General features: G+C 37.0%; 1 protein-coding gene across 8 annotated transcripts in view; it reads left to right on the forward strand.

Moving 5' to 3' along the window:
• The window catches only part of Tpk1 (thiamin pyrophosphokinase 1), a 339,523-nt gene that overhangs the window by 128,411 nt on the left and 191,708 nt on the right, over positions 1-19,404 (forward strand). For all 8 annotated transcript variants that reach the window (XM_027943417.2, XM_071611250.1, XM_071611276.1 and 5 more), the window contains one exon: positions 15,523-15,595. In XM_027943417.2, the coding sequence (XP_027799218.1) occupies positions 15,523-15,595 (73 nt within the window). The remainder of the gene's footprint in view (positions 1-15,522; positions 15,596-19,404) is intronic.

Raw genomic sequence — 19,404 nt, forward strand, 5'->3', positions numbered from 1 at the left:
GAATTTCCTCCAAGTGGCAGTGGCTTTCCAAAGCTTGTTTCTGATGTGGGAGGAAGAGTGAGTGGTCCCTATCATGCTAATGTCCTCCATGGTTCTAGCAGACTGCTTTCAGGCAAGGGTGCAAGTTGCCATGATTTAGCAAAACAAGAGACTTGAGGCAAATCATAGGGCCAAAGTCTAACTCTTCTTACTTGTCTTATTTCACATGAACTGTATTCAGGCAATTTTTAATGCAGTCAAAATTACAAATATAAATCATACAAAGGCAAGATAGTTTAAGATAGCCAAATTGATATTATTTAATATTCATCTTTTTTACCTACCCAACTGTGATACCATGATACTATAAGGAATATATATGTCTTTATCCCTTGGCTTCTGACATAAGAACTTCTAAGACCATTGGAGTCTTCACTGATCAGTGTCCTTTTGCTGATGTGATGACTAGTAGCTCAGGGTTCCTAGAATAGCTCCAGGTTGCAGGCTAGTCCCAGAAAGACCAAAGCATGATTAGAGGATTGGAACTTTCAGCCCCAGTCCCTTGCCCAAAGGAAGGGAGTAGGGCTGGGGACTGAGTTAATCGGCAATGGACAGTGACTTGATCAGTCATTTCTACATAATAGAACTTCCATAAAGATTCCTAAATGATGGAGTTCAAAGAGCTTCCAGGTTGGTGCACACATTCACATGCCAGAAAGGTGATACAGCCCCAATCCATGGAGGACAGAAGCTCCTGCCCTAGCAACCTTCCTGTCCCCAGTTCTGTGAGCTGTTACAAGTTGTGAAACAGGAGGAAGAGGTTCTGTGAACCCCAATTTGGAGCTGAGTCAGACATGATTTAGGACTATAGTTTACATGTCCATGTGTAATGGTTGGAAGCATTAAGATGATTTTCTATCCTTGCCAGTGTCTGTTTTTAAGTATTTACTATATTTAGCATATTACTTAAGAAATATTTTCCTCAACATTTTCTTAAGTAAAACTTTAGCTCTTGCCTTGGGGGAAACTGTGGAAGTAAAAGCAGGATTGAGATTAAAAACACCATATGCCAGCAGAAGCTGTAGCCAGACAGCTTATTGCACTTGGCAATAGGAAGCTCAGGAGGACCAAACAACCTATTAGTGACCCTAGTGGCGTTTATCGCTGGCTGTATTTATTGAATTCTGTATATTACGTCTCAGCTGAATCACAGAGAGAAAGCATAAAGCAAATAAATTACACAAAGTGATTCACTATCAGTGAGCTCTCTTTTTATATTTGTTAAGGCGAAGAATTGGCATTAACCTCTGTATGTTCTTTTGGGTCCTTTCCTGTTGTAAATAAGAGGAGACCTTCCACTCTGCAGTGCAATGGGCCGCTCAGCTACTCATGGCACTTCCTGGCACTTCCTGCTGCTGACCACCACCACTTCCTTCTAGGAAATAAGCCCATGTTTTGCTTTCCATTCCTATAGCCACTCTCATTCCCCTCCCCACCCCTTCTGCCTCTTTTGGAAAACAAATAATTTCTGCAAAGAGCAGAAAGGAAAGGTGACCTAATACAACTTTGACTGAATATAGTATACAAAGGCCTGCTCTGAAGGGAGCCCGAGATGTCATTCTCTCATCCTTTAAAGATCCGAGGGTACAAGTGACTGGATGATAAATCTTAGTCTGTAACACAATAATGTAAACAAAACTGCAGACAAACAGCATTATTTTTTCTCTTAGTTCTGGATGCCCAGAAGGACAAGAACAACATTCCAGCAGATTCTGTATCTGGAGAGGGATGTTGTCCTGGAGCACACATGGTGCCTCCTGTGTGCTCATGTTGTAGAAGCACCAAGCGAGCTTTGGGCCTCCCCCCAAACCCCTACCTCTGTTTCTAGGGGAGAACTGGGAGTTGCCCTTATAGCCTGATCACTTCTTAAACACTCTACCTCTGAGCGCCATCCTGTTGGGGATTGATTTCTACCATATGCAATCTGGAAGGTAGATCAGATGGCTGGTCTAAGAACTTAAGAAAGTGCCTTCCTGCCATCCTGTGACACTCCATGCATAGGATTTCCTGGACCGCCTTTGTTTTCTTTCTGTTCTTCCCATTGTTGTTTTAACCTCTGACCTTCTTCCCATGACTTCATGTATTGATTTTAACTTTCCATGCAGTACCAATTTAGGACACATCTTTCCTTTCTTCTTCCTGTACTTGTTCCCCAATCCTGGCTCTTGGCTCTTGTGCCTCTACAGCTTTCTATAGAATGTTGTGTTTGTAATGCTCACCTGTGTTCACTCTTAGACTTCACACCTTTAAGGACTGTGATAAGTCTTATATTCATATAACATGTTAAATGAATATCTGATAAGTTGAGCTGAGTATTCTGTATATGGAGGATTCACCAGTTTTTGAGCAAGGCACACTTAAGCCTTTGTCATCTGAATGCATTCTTTGGGATTCCTATAATGTGTGATCTTAGCTCTGACTTTCTAGCTCTCTTTCTGCATTTACAACTTTTGCTATTCCTGGGCACCCCAACAGTGATTACTATCACCTCCAATTCCAACTGTCTAAAATCTAGTTCTTCTAACTTTGTTTTAACTAAGATTAAATCAAATTTATATAAGACATAAGGATTGAGGTGTGGCTCGGTGGTAGAACACTTGTCTAGCATGCCTGATACCCTGGGTTTAGTCCCTAACCCTGAAAAAAAAAAATACTTAAGTATTGGCTTCAGTCTTTTAAAATTAAGATTGTGTAATGATTCTAGAGAATTTTGAAAAGATAATTAGAAAGGTTGACTAAACCAGCTTATAGAATGACTCTCTTAGAGCAGTCGATGGTGGTGATTTGTTAGAAGTGTTTTGCATTAAACTTTTTCCCTTGTCGCGTGTTTACATGGACAGCAAAAGCCTTAAGTCAGTGGTGACCCGCTGTATCTTACAACTCAATTTTTGAACAAAACTCATTCCCATTCAAAAATTTGGTAGTAGGTCTTTTAAGAATATCATCTTGAAGGAATATTGAAAGAATAAAATCACTACAGTCTATATGCTTAAGTGTAATTTATATTATAAATTTTGTTTTCTAGAAACACTTTGTATGATTTATGTGATTTAGTAGAAAAACTTTTTCTTTTCACGCAAACTTATTTTAGGTCATAACACATTTTTCAACTCAGAGAATACTTGTGAGGTTGCATGCAAAATATAAGAATTTATTTTAATGGATTGGCTTTTTATATCTGTATATTATATAATTTACTATGCATACCATCTTTATACCATCCATGTTTATAATGCAAATATTCCTGAGGTTCTCCTGACTTATTTATTTTATTCTTTTAAAATGTTTTATTGGTGCATATTAATTATACAGAATAGTGGGTTTTATTGTGGCATATTAATGTGTGCCCCAAACAGCTTCATTCCCCAGTACCTACCTCCTCTCTCTTTCGCTCATCCCTGCCCATCTACTTCTTCTTCTATCTTACTTGTGACTCTTATAAAGTCCCTTTTGTTACTATTTCATGTCTACCTTCCACATATGAAAGAAAACATATGACCACTGTCTTTCTGAGTCTGGCTTATTTTACATAACATGATTATTTCCAGTTCTATCCATTTTCCTACAAATGAGATGATCATTCATTACGGCTGAACAAAAGTTTATTGGGTATATATACCACATTTTCTTTATCCATTCGACCTGTGATAAACACTAGGCTGGTTCCACAATTTGGCTCTTAGGACTCGCCTTGTTGTAAACATGGGTATGTATGTGTTGCTATAGTATGCTGACTTTAATTCGTTTGGACCAATACTGAGGAGTGGATATAGCTGGGTCATATGTGGTTTCATTCTGTCTTTTGAGTAACCTCCGTACTGATCTCCATAGTGGTTTTACTAATTGACAGTTCCACCAAAAGTGTATAAATGTTTCTTTTTCCCCACATCCTCTCCAGCATTTATTCTTACTTGTAGTCTTGATTCATTTTTCTCTTTCTAGAGCAAAGAAGATATTACAGTTTGAGCAAAGAGTTGATGATATATTTATAAAATTGCTTTTCTTTCACAACTGTTTTTCCTTGAGTTTTGCTGTCAAACTATTTTCTTCTTTGTATCTCATCCATCCTTGGTTCTACCTACATAGGTCATTCATTAAACATGTAAACTGATTTTCTGGAATGGGAATAATCTCATTCCCAGAAAATGCAGGTCATTTAGGTAGAATTGTCTGAACATTGTCATCCTGAGCTTTGAAAGTCATAGGTGCATGCAGAATTTATTTTCATGTAGAAAATCCATTCTCGTGTGCGGTGGAAGCCACTGACAGCATATTCCCCACCCTCGGGTATAGTATTCAGCAAAGGAGAGGCAACGGAGTAATTTCTGATGGAGTGTACTAGGCTTGGAGTGGATTAGTGTTTATCAGATGTTACACTGAAAATTAAAATTCTTTGATTAAAATGTGATCATTAAATTGGCATTAAATATTATTTTCAAAGACGGATAACTTTGTAACATTTTGGAATCAACATGTCAGTCATCATGAGAGTGACTTTCTACAGTGCATCTTTTTCAAAGTTTGTGGTGTGTTTAAATTAAATTATCTATATATTCACTGCATTTGTGCAAATAAATATTGATATATAATTAATATATAACCCATTGAGGCAATAGGTTAAGCTGGTGTAAATAATAAGTAGAATAAAATGTATGTAGGAAAATTGAAAAATTTAACCTACCTTAAGAATATATCTAATTTGTATTAATTAAATCAGTTTTATTAAGTATATAAATATGTTTAAAGTTGCAACTAATTTGTTCTCTTAGTCATGCAGTAAGTACTGATTACAGTTCATTATTTTACAAAAGGGAGAAAAGGAAGAAAATTCTGTGTAGAGCATACTTGGAATGATTTTGTTCCTATCGAGTCTATAGGGTCTTGTTTTATGGTCTAGAACAGGTGTTGGCAGACGGTGGTGTGCAGCCTGCCTCTGAGTGGTCATGTGGGAACTTGGCCATGTGGTGATTTCCTGTTCCTCCAGCTGCTTCCATGCTACCATGGCAGAGTTAAGCAGTTGTGACAGAGACTGTGTGCCCACAAAGCCTGAAGAATTGATTCTCACTCTTCAAGGAAAAAAGTGCTGATCCTAGCCTTGAATCGGGTCTCTCCGAGGAATTTCTGGTGGTGGCTGGTGTGGTGGTATATAAAGACCTTGTCTAGGGAAGATCTTGTCCTGATGGTGGGTGTTTCCTGTCCTCAGAGCAGTGCAATGATGCAGGGTTTATCTTCCAAAGTCGGTCTGGTTAGTGTGCACAGTCTTTGTGCAACCACCAGCATGTCTCAGTGTCGGCAAGGATGTGGAGCAATGGACTCATTACTGCCAGTTTTACAGCAGTTTACCCCCTCCAAAAGGAACTCCCCTCCAGCTCTCACCCCACTGCCTTCCCCTTGCCTCAACCACTCTTGACTTGTGTCTCTATCAGTTTCTCTACTGTGGACCTTCTAATAACTGGAATCATATTATATATGAACTTTTTTGGATATATTTCACTTAATACCTTTTTATTTATGCAATACAGTTATACATAATATTGGGGTTCATTGGACATAATCATACAATAGTTTTTTAATACTGCATTATAGATATACATAAAGGCAAAAATCACTGTTCAGGTGATTGGTCAGTTTCATTCCACCATTCTTTCATTTTCCCCTCCTTCTTCCCCTGCCTCAATCTCTTTCTCTGTTCCACTGATATCCCTTCTATTTTCATGGTATTTCCCCCCCCACCCCAACACACACCCCTTAATTCCTTATTTTGGTCTAGCTTCCACACAAGAGAAAACACTTGACTCTTGACTTTCTGGATCTGGCTTATTTAGCATGGATCTTAGCACTTAGCATGGTGTTCTCTAGTTCATCCACTTATTAGCAAATGCCATAATTTCATTCTTTTTAATGGCTCAATCAAATTCCAGCGTGCATGTGTATCGTATTTTCTTTACTCATTCGTCTGTTGATGGGCATCTGGGCTGGTTCCATAAATTGATTATTGTGAATGGTGCTACGTACATTGATATTAATGTATATTAATATATCTGTATAGAATCACTTAAAATATTTTTGAGGGTTATACAAGTTGTATCACATATCATTCCTCATCCATCCATGGACATTAGGTTATTGGTTATTGTAACTAATGCTGCTGTAAACATTATTTTATAAGATTTTGTTTGCATATATGTGATAATTTCTGTCACCTACATTCCTGGGATTGGAATTGCTGGTGAAATGGTAACTCTGTGGTTTATGCTTGATTGCCACACTTTTTTATCCCTTGTTAAGATTCTTTATCCACTTTTTAAATGTTTTAATTTTGAAGAACAGTTTTAATTTCATAGCAAAATCAAGAGAAAGTCATAAAGATATCCAAGTTACCACCTGTGCCACACATGCTCTGCTTCCTCATGATCAGCATCCCCCACTAAAGTGGAACATTTGTTGCAAGGGTGAGTAAACCTACTGTGGTGAGTCATTGTCACCCAGATTTCATAGGTGCACTCTTGGTGTCATGTGTTCTGTGGGTTTGAACAATTGCACAATGACATCATGTGTCCACCACCATAGAATCACACATCAGTCCCTGTCCTGGGCTGCTGTCCAGTATCTACATACCATTGTTTCACATATTTTGTCTGGATTTCTAGGAGGTTAGAGATCTCCTCTAACCATCAAGTAGGCAGATGTGAGGAGCCTGTGTATTTTAATTTCTTACTGACCCATAAAATTCACACTGCTGATGTTGATTGCTTGGTTACAGAATTGAATATTCATGTCTTTGTTTACCAACTAGAATGCAGTATCCTTTCAACAAGCCTCATGTGATTTTGTGTTTGTGCCTCTCTTCCCCACTTCTCCATTCATTAAAACAAACCGTAAATCAAGAAGCATGTTCCGGGTATGCCTGATGATGATTGGCCGTGACGAACCCTCACGCTGCTATTTTATTACCATGCAACTTTGGGCATGCAAGTGGAGCAGATTCCAAATAAGGGCCAGGATTTGGGAAGAAATGAAAATGCATCCTGTGAGGGAGGAAGAGCAAGATTTCCCCATGCCAGTCAGAGCACTCATTGCTCAGTGCATTCAGGGGGAGTAGGAGGGAGGACCTTTTGAAGCTGTGTGACACCTAAGCAGGGCTCTATGTCTCTCATTTTTGACTTTCTACCATAAAATTAAAATGATAAAAAATTAACCTTATAGAAGTGTTATAGAAATTAACTAAAATTATAATCATTCATATAATTGTATGAATAAAATACTGAAGCAGGCACAGAACAGAGACTTAGAGTATGTCTTTGAAAAGGTTTCTCCAGGGTGAGAGCCCTTGGCTTTTCCTTCCTTGTACAGATTCTTTTTATTTCCTTCTATGTTTAAATCAAGAGGTTTTTTGGCAAAGTTTTACGTATGTATTTTCTTTATCTTTGCTCCCTTCTCTTTCCCCAGTCTTTTTAACAGTATGATGTGATAATTTCATCTGTATTTCCTTTGCCATTATTTCATTATTGTTGTTTTCTCTGAATGTTCATTAGGTTATATAGAAATTGTTGAATAATTATTTTGGGAGACAATGTTATTTTCTGTTATGTGGTATGATTTCAGGGCTAATCAGTTTGAGAAGATGAAGTGAAGTATCTTAAGACTTGAGGCATTACTTATCCTATACAGGATTTGACTAGAAGACTCAATTAGAACAAACCTCAGTGACCATTAATAACTACTTAGCATTCTTATCTGGGACTAGGACTTTCCAGTTAATTTCTAATTTTATCCTCATTTTTTCATTTGCTGTTCCAAGCATCATAATTAATTTTCTTTTTAGTCATCAAATTAAATTAAGATGTGCTTTATTTGGGCAGTTCTGGGCATCAAACCCAGGGCCTTGTGCATGCTAGGCAAGTACTTCGTGACTGTGTGACACCCTTGGCCCCCAAGATATGCTTTGTGACATTTTTCACAGAAAAATTAATTTTATCCCTTGAGATAATTAGTGTGAACAGCTTGATTTATTCAACTTCATATATTCTTTCATGCTTGTATAAAGTTTGCTAATATATTTACAGATATTTTTGTTTGTTTTTATTGTATTGTGTTAAAACAACTCAATCAAGATGACAGTGAACATGGTTTTCTAGATATCACCTGCGTTATTTAATAGCACGTAGTGGACATTTTTTCTAGGATAGTAGAGAGAGGTCAGCTCATCACAAAGCTACCGCATTTCCCTCACTTGATACTTTATGACACATTTCACATAATATCTTGTTGAACATTGCTCTTCCTGTTCAGATATCTTGGGTATATTTTTTAATAGATTGGATCTCTGGGTGGGATTGCATTTTGTGGACTGTACTCATTCACAGTCCCGCTGTTCTATGAGGGATGTATATTGTCATTCAGCCTTCATGGTCATTCATGCATCTTCATTTTTGACAATTTAGGGTATACAAAATAGTATGCTAGTAATGCTTTAATCTCTATCTGCTTGATAATTAGTTAGATTTACATGTTTTCACATTCTTATAGCTCTTCTCAGTTTGTGTAACTTTTCCTATTGGATTTTTTTCCCTTCCCCCCTTTGGAGGTCTCCTCTTATATTAAGGACAGCAGCCCCTCAGGATTATATATTTTGCATATATAGGTGCTATAATTTGACTTTGCTTATTCTGTCTTTCTTTCCACAAACGTGTCATTGCACTTTTATGTAGTCAAATATATGGGTCAGCTCATTTATCATTGTGTGTATGGTGCTTTTCTTAAGATTCTTTCTCTTATCCAAAGTTACTCAAACACTGAAATATCTCTTGATACCACTACTATATTTAGAGGCTTATTTATGAAAACCGTTTAACTGATTGCATCTGTAACTGAGTCAAAATGTGGGAACGTTTCTCCTTATTGTATTTTTGCATCATCCTCACTTCTCTCCCAACCCTGAGTGAAGTTAGGCACTTCTGCAGAGAATGTTGGCCCAAGTCTGTGAATGATCAGTTCCTCCTCTCTGCAGACTGGGTACTATTTCTTCTTATATCTGGAGTCATAGTCTGCATCAACTGTGTTCTCACACATTCTTCTCTTTAAGACAACGTAACAGTAACCTTTTGTCAAAATACTGTTCTACTTTTAGAATTGGACAAAAAATCCTTCTTCAGCCCCAAGGAAAACCTTATAAATTATACAGGTTTATAGTGCCTAGCTCAATCAGTAGCATGTTGTGCATTATGTAGAGAGCTCTCTCTGTAAGAATGTTACTGTTCGTTTAATAAATGTGGGTATGTGGGAGGCTGTACACTGAGCCATGAAAAAGAACAAAGGTGGGGCTGCCTGGATTTGGATTTTGCTTTCAGCCTTATAAACTACAGCAAGCTACTTGGCTTCTCCACTAATCAATTATATTTTAACTGAATAGTTTTAATTGTGCTTACTTGTGTGCCAGGCATTTTCTAAGTGCTTTACATATTTAATCCTCACCACCGCTCTGAATTATCCTCATTTTACACATGAAGAAAAGCTAACTGATTGACAGCTGAGATGCTGGGGGCAGTGGTAGTAGTGAGCACCTACAGGATTTGCTGTTCTTTCCTGCCTCCTCCTTCTCCTCTCTTCCCTCTCGCGGCTTTTCTTTTTCTTGGCCATTTTTTTTTAACCTCCTCTTCTCTCCTTTATCCTTCGCCCCCTTTCTGATTTTTCCTTCTCCTCCTTCTTTTCTCCCTTTTGTTTCCTCTTACTTCCTCTTCCTGCTCATGTTCCTCCTCTTCTACTTCTTCATTTATTGTATCATTTTCAGCATTTGTGCACTTGGTGCTTGGGGAATACAAGGTCCATCAGAGACAGATATTACTTCAAAGAACACGCCAGCTGATCGAAGCCAAAGGACATGTACAGAAACTGCTTAAAATGAAATGAAAAGTAACAAATTTCATGCTATTGAAGGTTAAAGGGAATGATAGTGTCTTTCTTGGGGGCAAGAAAGGCTTTATGCAGGGACAACATCCTTCACCAGGATCAGAGAAGGTCTTATGAGAGGCAGAAGTTATCTTCTAATCTTGTGTTTGACTTGGTACCATATTTTCTAAACACATCAGCTTCCCTGATTATTGTTAAATGGAATGGATCATCTGTTCATTATAGATCTCAGCCCTTTTTGGACTCACATTTTGTAAATGACAAGTGCAGTAAGAGTTAAGAGATTGGGACACTGTTAGTATTAATGAGTCAGTTTTCCTAGATTGACACAAAAGGGTATATATTTGTGATCTGTGTCAGTGGTAGGTAGAAAAGGGACCAGTGGCTACACAAATTCACACATCCATAGTCCGTTGCTATGTGTAGTCATTCCCCAAAGAGTTCTAAAAATAATCTTCTTGTGTAAACTGTCATGAATTCAGAACGTAGCCCATCCACATCTGTAAAGTGTCATCCCATTAAGCACCTCCTGACAATGGCCAGGTTCCATGGCAACAGGCACCTGGGAAAAAGGCTTTTAATTGCAGTGTCAAAAAGTATATTTCAGAGAGTTTCAAAAACTAATGCATTATATGATGAAAAGTTATAATTATTGTATCATTTGAGCATGATTACCGGTATATTTTTGCCATGGGTATTTGTAGAAATAGGCATCATGATTCTATTTGAATACATGTGTGGTGCGTTTGAGAAAATTATTTTGAAAGTTAACCAAAGTTAGTTATCATTTATCTATATAATTTTGTTTTCCTATTAATATTTTATATGAAAATATAAGTGAATTTAGATGACTGCTTTCTTTCATTATTCACAGTATAAGATAAAGGAAGATCTAATTCTAAAATGATCTGTCCTAAGGGGACAGATGCTCAGCTGCCTGTGTGCACCAACTTTTATTTTTCAATTTTATCTATTGTCAAAATCAATATGCTATTTCGAAACTGCCAAATTGGTTCTAGATATCTGAGGAACTATGATTTGGAGAGCAACTCAAGGTCAGTCTTATTAGGAAGTTACTTGAACCAGACAGTCCAAAACCAAAAGTTCTTTAGTAGCCATTTTGCCTGGTGAAGTAGACTAGGCTCTGCCCACAAATTCACTTGATGTCTTTGATCTTAGTTCCTTACAGAGGGTAATAGGGATATTGCAGGAATTATTTACTTCATCCTTCATCCAAAACTAATATTCTGTGGTCCCTGTAAGTATTTCCTGAGGTTAATTGGTGGTGATGTGGAAGCATTTTAAAGAAAATTCAAAACTGAGTGAATTCATTTTACAGAAAAAAATATAAAGAAAAATAATATAATAAACGATTTTTGTTTCCAATAGGGGCAAAATATAAGGCTCAGAATAAATAGGTATAAAATAAAATTGAAAACTGTAGATATAATGTGCAGGGATGTTTTGGGGAAGAACTTTTATAGGAAGATGTTGAAATCAGACAATGCAATTTATAAGCCTATGTACTTCCATTTCCTTTACAATTCTGCCTTATTCTGAAATAAACTAAGTCTCTGGCACATAGTTGTGCTGCAAATATTTGTGTAATGAATTGGTTAATGAAAAAAATTATTTGGTCTAGCTAATTCAAACTAAGATCTTTCTTGTAGTAGAAAGTTGCCTTACCTCTCTTCCAGGCTGTGTATTTTTTGTGCAACTCATTTTAGAAAGCCTACTCTGCTATACCTACAAATATCATCATTTATTATTTTTACATAAAATCTTTACATGACCTGGTAGAATTTTTTACCACTTAACACACCTAAATGTGGAGAAGTGAAATGCCCCTGATGACTTATTGCTGCAGCAAAACCACCTTAGCCTCCTGAGGCCAAGAATGGTGTATAATATAACAAAGGGAATATTTAAGTTCACTTCCTACAAAAATATTCTTCCCTTTATATTACATGAGAATTAGATCAGTAGCCATTCATCTAATTGTTGCTCTGTTTTATGGCTCTTCAAAAGTTCTAAATTGTTGTCTTTGGCAACCCATTGTCCATTCAGTAGCATATTATTTAGTCTCCAGGGGTTGGATTAGCTTTTATTTTATCATTGATTTCTAATTCCATTCCATTATGATCTGATAAAATACAGGGTAGTATGTCTACTTTTTTAATATTTGCTAAGAGTTGCTTTGTGGCATAACATGGTCTATTAGAGAAGGATCCATGTGCTGCTGAGAAGAAAGTGTATTCATTTGTTGAAAGATGAAATGTTCTATTATATGTCAGTTAAGTCTAAGTTATTGATTGTATTATTGAGTTCTGTAGTTCCTTTAGTCAGCTTGTTTTTGGAGGATCTATCCAATGGTTAAAGAGGTGTGTTAAAGTCACCCAGAATTATTGTGCTGTGGTTTCACTCTTGAGAAGAGTTTGTGCGATAAATGTAGATGCTCCATTGTTTGGGGTAATATATTTATTATTGTTATGTCTTGTTAATAAATGATTCCCTTAAGCATTATGAAATATCCTTTATCCCTTTTGATTAACTTTGGCTTGAACTCTACTTTCTTTGATATGAGGGTGGAAACACCTGCTTGCTTCTGCAGTCCATGTGAGTGGTATGATTTTTCCCAACCTTTCACTGTCAGTCTGTGGATGTTTTCCTATGAGATGAGTCTCTTGAATGCAGCATATTGTTGATTTTTTTTTTTTTTTTTTGTAATCCAATCTGTCAGTCTATGTCTTTTGGTTGGTGAGTTTAGGCCATTAACATTCAGGGTTATTATTGAGAGATGATTTTTATTCCCAGCCATTTTTGTTTATTTTTGGTATTTAACTTGACTTGGTTTCTCCTTTGATTAGATTTTCCTTTAGTGTAGTATCTCCCTCTGCTGATTTTCATTGTTGTTTTTCAATTCCTCTTCATGGAATATTTTGCTAAGGATGTTCTGTAGTGCAGGCTTTATACCTATAAATTCTTTTAACTTTAGTTTATCATGGAAGGTTTTTATTTTATCATCAAATCTAAAGCCTAATTTTTCTGGATATAAGATTCTTGGTTGGCATCCATTGTCTTTCAGAATCTCCTGGCTTTGAGGGTCTGGATTGAAAAATCTGCCGAGATACACATTGGTCTCCCCCATATATGATCTGATTCCTTTCTCTTGTGACCTTTAAGATTCTGTCCTTATTCTGTATGCTAGGCATTTTTGTTATAATGCACCTTGGTGTAGATCTGTTGTAATTTTGTACATTTGATTTTCCAATTCATTCTTTATGTTTGGGAAATTTTCTGATCTCATTGAAGAGATTGTGCAACTATCCCACTCCTAGGTCTATATCCAAAGGACTTAAAAACAGCATACTACAGGGGCACAGCCACATCAATGTTTATAGCAGCACAATTCACAATAGCTAAACTGTGGAACCAATCTACATGCCCTTCAATAGATGAATGGATAAAGAAAATGTGGTATATATATACACAATGGAATATTATTCAGCAATAAAAGAGAATAAAATCATGGCATTTTCAGGTAAATGAATGAAGTTAGACGATATAATGCTGAGTGAAGTTAGCCAATCCCAAAAAACCCAGTGCTGAGGGTTTTCTCTGATTTAAGGATGCTGATTCATAATGTGGTTGGGGGAGGGGGACATGGAAGGATTAGATGAACTCGAAATAGGGCAAAGGGGATAGGAGTGAGCAGGGGCTAAGAAAGACAGTGGAATGAAATGGACATCATTACCCTAAGTACATCTATGAAAACATGAATGGTGTGACTCTACTTTGTGTACAGAGATATGAAAAATTGTGCTGTATATGTGTAATATGAATTGTAATGCATTCTGTCATATATAACAAATTTAAAAACAAAAAGAAAACCCATAGAGAAAAAGGACTAAATTGTTACCTGATGGACTAGGTCCAAAGATCTTTCCAGAAAAGATCTATATCAAAGAGATCTTTTCAAAGAGACCTCCCAGTAAGATCTCTTCTGGAAAGATCTTTTGTAGCAGTTCTTTGTGGCACAGATCTTGCTCTTGCCACTGAGTGCTAGGAAGCTGTGTAGCTTGAAGATCTGCCCAACACACATCACTCAGATTAGACTGGACCTAAGAGAGAGCATTTCCAATTGGATTAAGAACCATAAAAAATTGTATTCAAGGACAAGGTAAATGTATTATTTTTTTAACATTCATCTTTACGAATTTTATCCTGAGCACATGTACAAGGTGTTCTGAGCCATATTTCCTATTCTATCCGCCTCCTTTGCCCTGGTTTTCCACCCTTGGTTCCATGTACTGGCAGCCAGGTCAGTTGTCCTCAACTGGTAATTGCAGATACAGAGGTGAAGCATGAGGGATTTTTTCTTTTTCTTCTGTTTGTTAAGTGGATGGTGGCAGCTGTGGATATTTTTCCTTGAAAATTTTATGGGCCTGAATCCTTATCTGAGCCCTTGGGGATATTGGTAGAATTTCCCCAGGAGCCAAATAGCCCCTTGTGTCTTGGCTTTTATTACCTAGAGTTGTCTTCTGGTTCTGGGCCTTCATATCTTTCCACGTGCAATATCTAGGGAGATATCTTCCTTTAACTAGGGACCTCGTCCAGCCCTGGACAGTTCAGACCTGTTGAGCAGACATAACAGAAGTGTTATTCTCCTTTCAAAGTAGAGCAGTTAGGTAGAAGAATGGTTGCTCATCGAAGTTTCATGTTATATGAAGGGAAGAGTATTTTTGTAGGATAGGAAAATAAATATTCCCTTGATTATATGATTTTCTTGGCCTCAGGAAGCTAAGGGTTTTGCAGGAGCAGTAAGTCATCACGGATATTTTCTTTCTGCACATTTAGGTGTTTTAAGTGGGAAGAAATTCTACAAATCATGTAAATATTTTATATAAAAATAATAAGTGATGGTTTATGTAGATGGAATAGAGCAGGCTTTTAAAATGAGTTTTGGAAAAAAAAATAAACAACAGGGAAGAAACTAAGCTAATCATAGTGTCATTAAAACAGCTGCATTTGGGAGTCCCTCCTATGTTTAGAACCTCAGACTCTTTGAACCTATGCAGAAGACCCATTTCTAGAAATATATCAGTTGGATATTTGGAAAACATATTCGAGCTGACTTTGGCTTGGCATAGATTGCTGAATCCTCCTGATGATTTGTTCTCTTCAAACTTGTATGAGAGTAAAATAATGTAAGGGTTTGTGTGTATGCCGAAGGAAATAGGGGTATAGGACAAATATTTGTGCTAGGGTTTTTGAATTGGGAGCTTTTTAAAACTTATTACCTTCTTTGGTATTTATCTATTGAAGAAGATAAATATTGGCTGACAATGTGTCTGAGTTGAAGAATGGGTTGCGTCTGCAGAGTTTGCCTCAGTCATATAGTATTGAAACCTAGAGTACATGATCTAACATCCTATTCACTGTGAAAATAGTCTTGCTTGTTTTCCATTTGGAATAACTTAGTATTCTCTCTAGTCCTTATAGTCATAATTTTAAAGTTTAATAAGTAAATGTACTGGTCTGGTTTCTTACATGCAACAAACTGTTTTCTTTCAGGTTTTTGCCTGAATTCATCAATGGAGACTTTGATTCCATCAGGCCTGAAGTCCGAGAGTTCTACAGTGTTAAGGTAAACCACGAACACGTTCATAGCCAAGATCTTTCCCATATAATTGCTTTTACTGTGTTCATTCTGATCTCGTTGGTCTGTAGGCAAGGATTGAGAAATTCATTGTTTAGCTACTTTCATACTGTTTTATTATAGAAATTGTAATATACATCTAGAATCGAAATTTTTAAAATTGACACATGAAAACTCAATCATGGAGAAATTCTATCACCATCAGATAGGCATTTGATCAATCATATAAAGGCATATATTTTACATGAGCTTATAGTTCACATAAACTCATATAATAGAATTCTATTGATGTCTATAGTCTTCAAAATTATTATTTATTTTTCACAAATAATCCTTTTAGTTTTATTTAACATATGTAATCTATTTTTTCTTAACTGATTATCAGTTGATACACATTTGTGTCTATTTTTTGCATTATAAACTACTAAAACATTTTCATATATAATTATATGTGTTCCTAGAAACTCAGAATGAAAGTTTTCCCTACAACGTTTAGTTTTCTTGATACTTGTTACTCTTTTCTGAATAAAACTATTCAATACAATTTATTAATAGCCTATGATCATTAAGGTGTTCATTTTGTCACTATTGTGCAAATCTTCCAGTGATCCTTGTCATATAAGAATATTTATGTGATATAATTGGGGATGATAGAATCTCATAGAAGTGCATTAAAGTAATTAATAATTCAAGGTTTCACCGGGTTTTGAAGGCAATGCAGTGTTTTTAAAGGAAAAATTACAGCGCTACTGATTCTTCTATCTGAAATACCATCATCAGTGTTATTCTGAACTGAGGCTGGCAAATTACACATTTTTAAAAAAGGAATAGCAGGCATTGAGATTATAATATTTAAATTCTTTATAAGGCTTGGGGAGATATGAGACAAATTTTTAAAAAAGACATAAGAGTCCATTTTTAGAAAGGAAGGAGAGAGGGAAAGACGAATGTAAGTGTAAGGAGAAGTAAGAAAATAAGGAAAAGGAGAGAAAAATACCTTGATTATAGATGGGAAAACAAAGGTTCCCTGGTAATAGGCTGTTGTGAGGCACAAATTCTGGGGTTGGCAGTGAATGCAGATCAGTGCCTGTTCCATCTGCCCACCAGCTGATCAGACTTTCCTTCAGCAAATGAAGACTGTTCCCAAGTCAGTGTTTGATATTCATGCTCAATTACCTTAACATTGGCATGTTCCTATTCATTCCCCACAGTCTCACTTCTCATTAACTCCATACCTCCACCTTGTTGGGATGGAAAGCCTCAGCCTTGCTTACAAGGCAGAGTTTTGCAAATGCATAGATATTAATCATATTTTTGGGAACAGAGGCAACAGCGGGGGAGGCAGGGATAAGCATAGTCAAAAACAGGTTGAAGATCTGGCCAGATGTGACTTATCTCCCTGGCTCTTAATGCCGCTGGCTTGTCAAAATTGGTGGCACCAATATGATTATTCGTGTTCAGAATGTGGGAACAAGGGAGGCTGGTCTTTTATTTCAGGATGCAGTGAAGTGGGATAGAGTGAAACCAAACTTCTAAGTTAATACCTCATCATAAACTCATATTTCTTTGCTTGTTTTTAGCACTAAAAATAAATTCACTGTTGTTAAAGGTTAGTTTGTAATGTAAGGTTTAGCTGAGTCTTCTGATTTCTAAACTGTACTGTTCAGGGTAGGTATAGTGCAGTTCAGTTTGCTCATGTGAACTCACTGTTTTTGAACTTTCAGGGCATGTTCCTAGAGGGCACAGATGATGTCTTTTATATAGTTAAATGTGTCCTACAGAGCTCATGGTGAGTGTTTGGCTGTAGCTTTAATAATGATGATCATTACAAGTTAATGCAACATTACACACAATTCTTACAAGCCATTATCTTCAACTTCAACAGTCTTTAAGCTTCTCTTTCAAAAATAAGGTTGTCTCCACTTTCAGATCTGCCCTGCTCCCAACCCGGTCTGGGTCTCTAGTGAAGAGAGTGAAATGAAAGAAGAAATTTAGAAAACTAAGTTGGCTAAAATCATAAGGTGGACTGTGGAGTCAGCATGTATTTATGTGCGGTGTTGGCTTTGGGGCTCTCTTGCAGTCCTTAATTGACCCTCTACAGCCTCCTTCCAGGTAGCTGTAAAGTCTTGGACCCTCTTTCTCTTTTGTCTCTTTGTCTTACTTGTTCTCTGCTGGTTCATTGTTACGAGGAATGTCTCTTAGAGCTGTACACTTTGTTATTTTATGTTCATTTTTCTAGGTCATTCAATATTTCTTTAATTCAAGACTCAATCATCTATTTCAGTCTTCATAATTATTCCACCCATGATGTTTCCATACATTGTAGCTTACTGGAAATTGGAGGAGAAACTGTCCTACGTCATCTAACTAACTCCTGATACTCTCTCTGCTGGATAGTTGGCAAGGCCTTCACTAGGAAGGGAATTTTTGAGTATGCTTCTTTAATATTTAAGAGATTGAGGAACTCATTGCAATATTTAGATAATCCCTTAAAAAGTTTTGGTAACAACTTTTTTTTCCATAAGTGAAGATAATTAGGACTGGAGATAAATATATTGTAAATGTAATAATAAAAATATAATTTAAAATATGATAGAAAAATTAAACAAATTGTTAGCCTTATTTCCTAATGAGGATGTTAAGGCCCCAGGAGCTGAAGGGTCCTGAGTGAAATGGTAGAGCTGACAGCTGTAGGATCCTTGTTCATGCTGTTTGTGAAAAGACTGTTGTTGGAATTTGGATTTCTCAACAGGTAGCACCTTTGGCTTTGGGGGGAAACATTTGTGCTTGCCTAGTTGTTAGCTTCTCTGGGAATGAATGCCCCTGTCACCAACAGTGTGATAGGATTCCATGTGGTGACCAAACACTCTGCCTTCGCATTTCCATTATGCCTTGTACCATCCTCAATGCTGGGGCAGTAAGGCTAAGGTGCTAGTTGGGCCAGACTCCAAATGACCAAAAATCTAATATTGGTAAATTACCTAATGGCAGTTTCACAGGATGATATTTAAGCTGTATCACAGGATGTAGATTGAGCTGTCATATATCATTGAAGAATTGAGATGATCTGGTAGTAGGCCGTTAGCATGGTGACGGTAACATCCTTTAGATATGAGAATGCCTTCCTTTATACCACACGGGGGTATTTTGGCTTTCCATTAGAGTTCTTCTATCAACCCAAGCTGTGTTCTGGACAGAGTGGTGAGATGACTCTCATCCTGAGAGGAATAAGACTCTAGGCTCAGCCTCTGATTTTAATCTTCTCTGTTCATTCATCCAACTTGGAAGAACACTGTATGGTGTCAAAACAATGGCCAAGAATATTGGACCATGGTGCTCAAAGAACGGCAACTGCAGAGATGACCAGAGACGACCAACTCAGGTGTAACAGGGAGTGGGGCTTGCGGGACTGAGTTGAGGCTCAGCTCCTTCTTTTCTAGTACAGACATAACAAGGTTGGTCCAGGCCACCAGGTGATTCCAGCACTGTATAAATGAGAAGAGCTGAGACAGAAATCCAGGCTGGTGATTGTTACCTGTTTTTATTTCTCTGAATTGGAAAATATAAAAGTTTTAAAGCAAATGACATGAATGTGTTTTATTAAGCCAGTGCTTCCTGATGATGGTTGCTCATTGTCATCTAATACTGGCAAGGCCATACCTAAGTTTTTGAAGCCTTTTCTCAATGGGCAAGGATAGATTATCTAAAATTTTAACCCAGTGCTCCCTTTTATAAATATAAAATGCTGTAAAGGTGCCATCTGAAAGCTGAAAATGATTCATCAGTTTACATTTTCC

The sequence above is a fragment of the Marmota flaviventris genome, chromosome 1 (assembly GCF_047511675.1).
Source record: "Marmota flaviventris isolate mMarFla1 chromosome 1, mMarFla1.hap1, whole genome shotgun sequence".
NCBI classification, from domain to species: domain Eukaryota; kingdom Metazoa; phylum Chordata; class Mammalia; order Rodentia; family Sciuridae; genus Marmota; species Marmota flaviventris.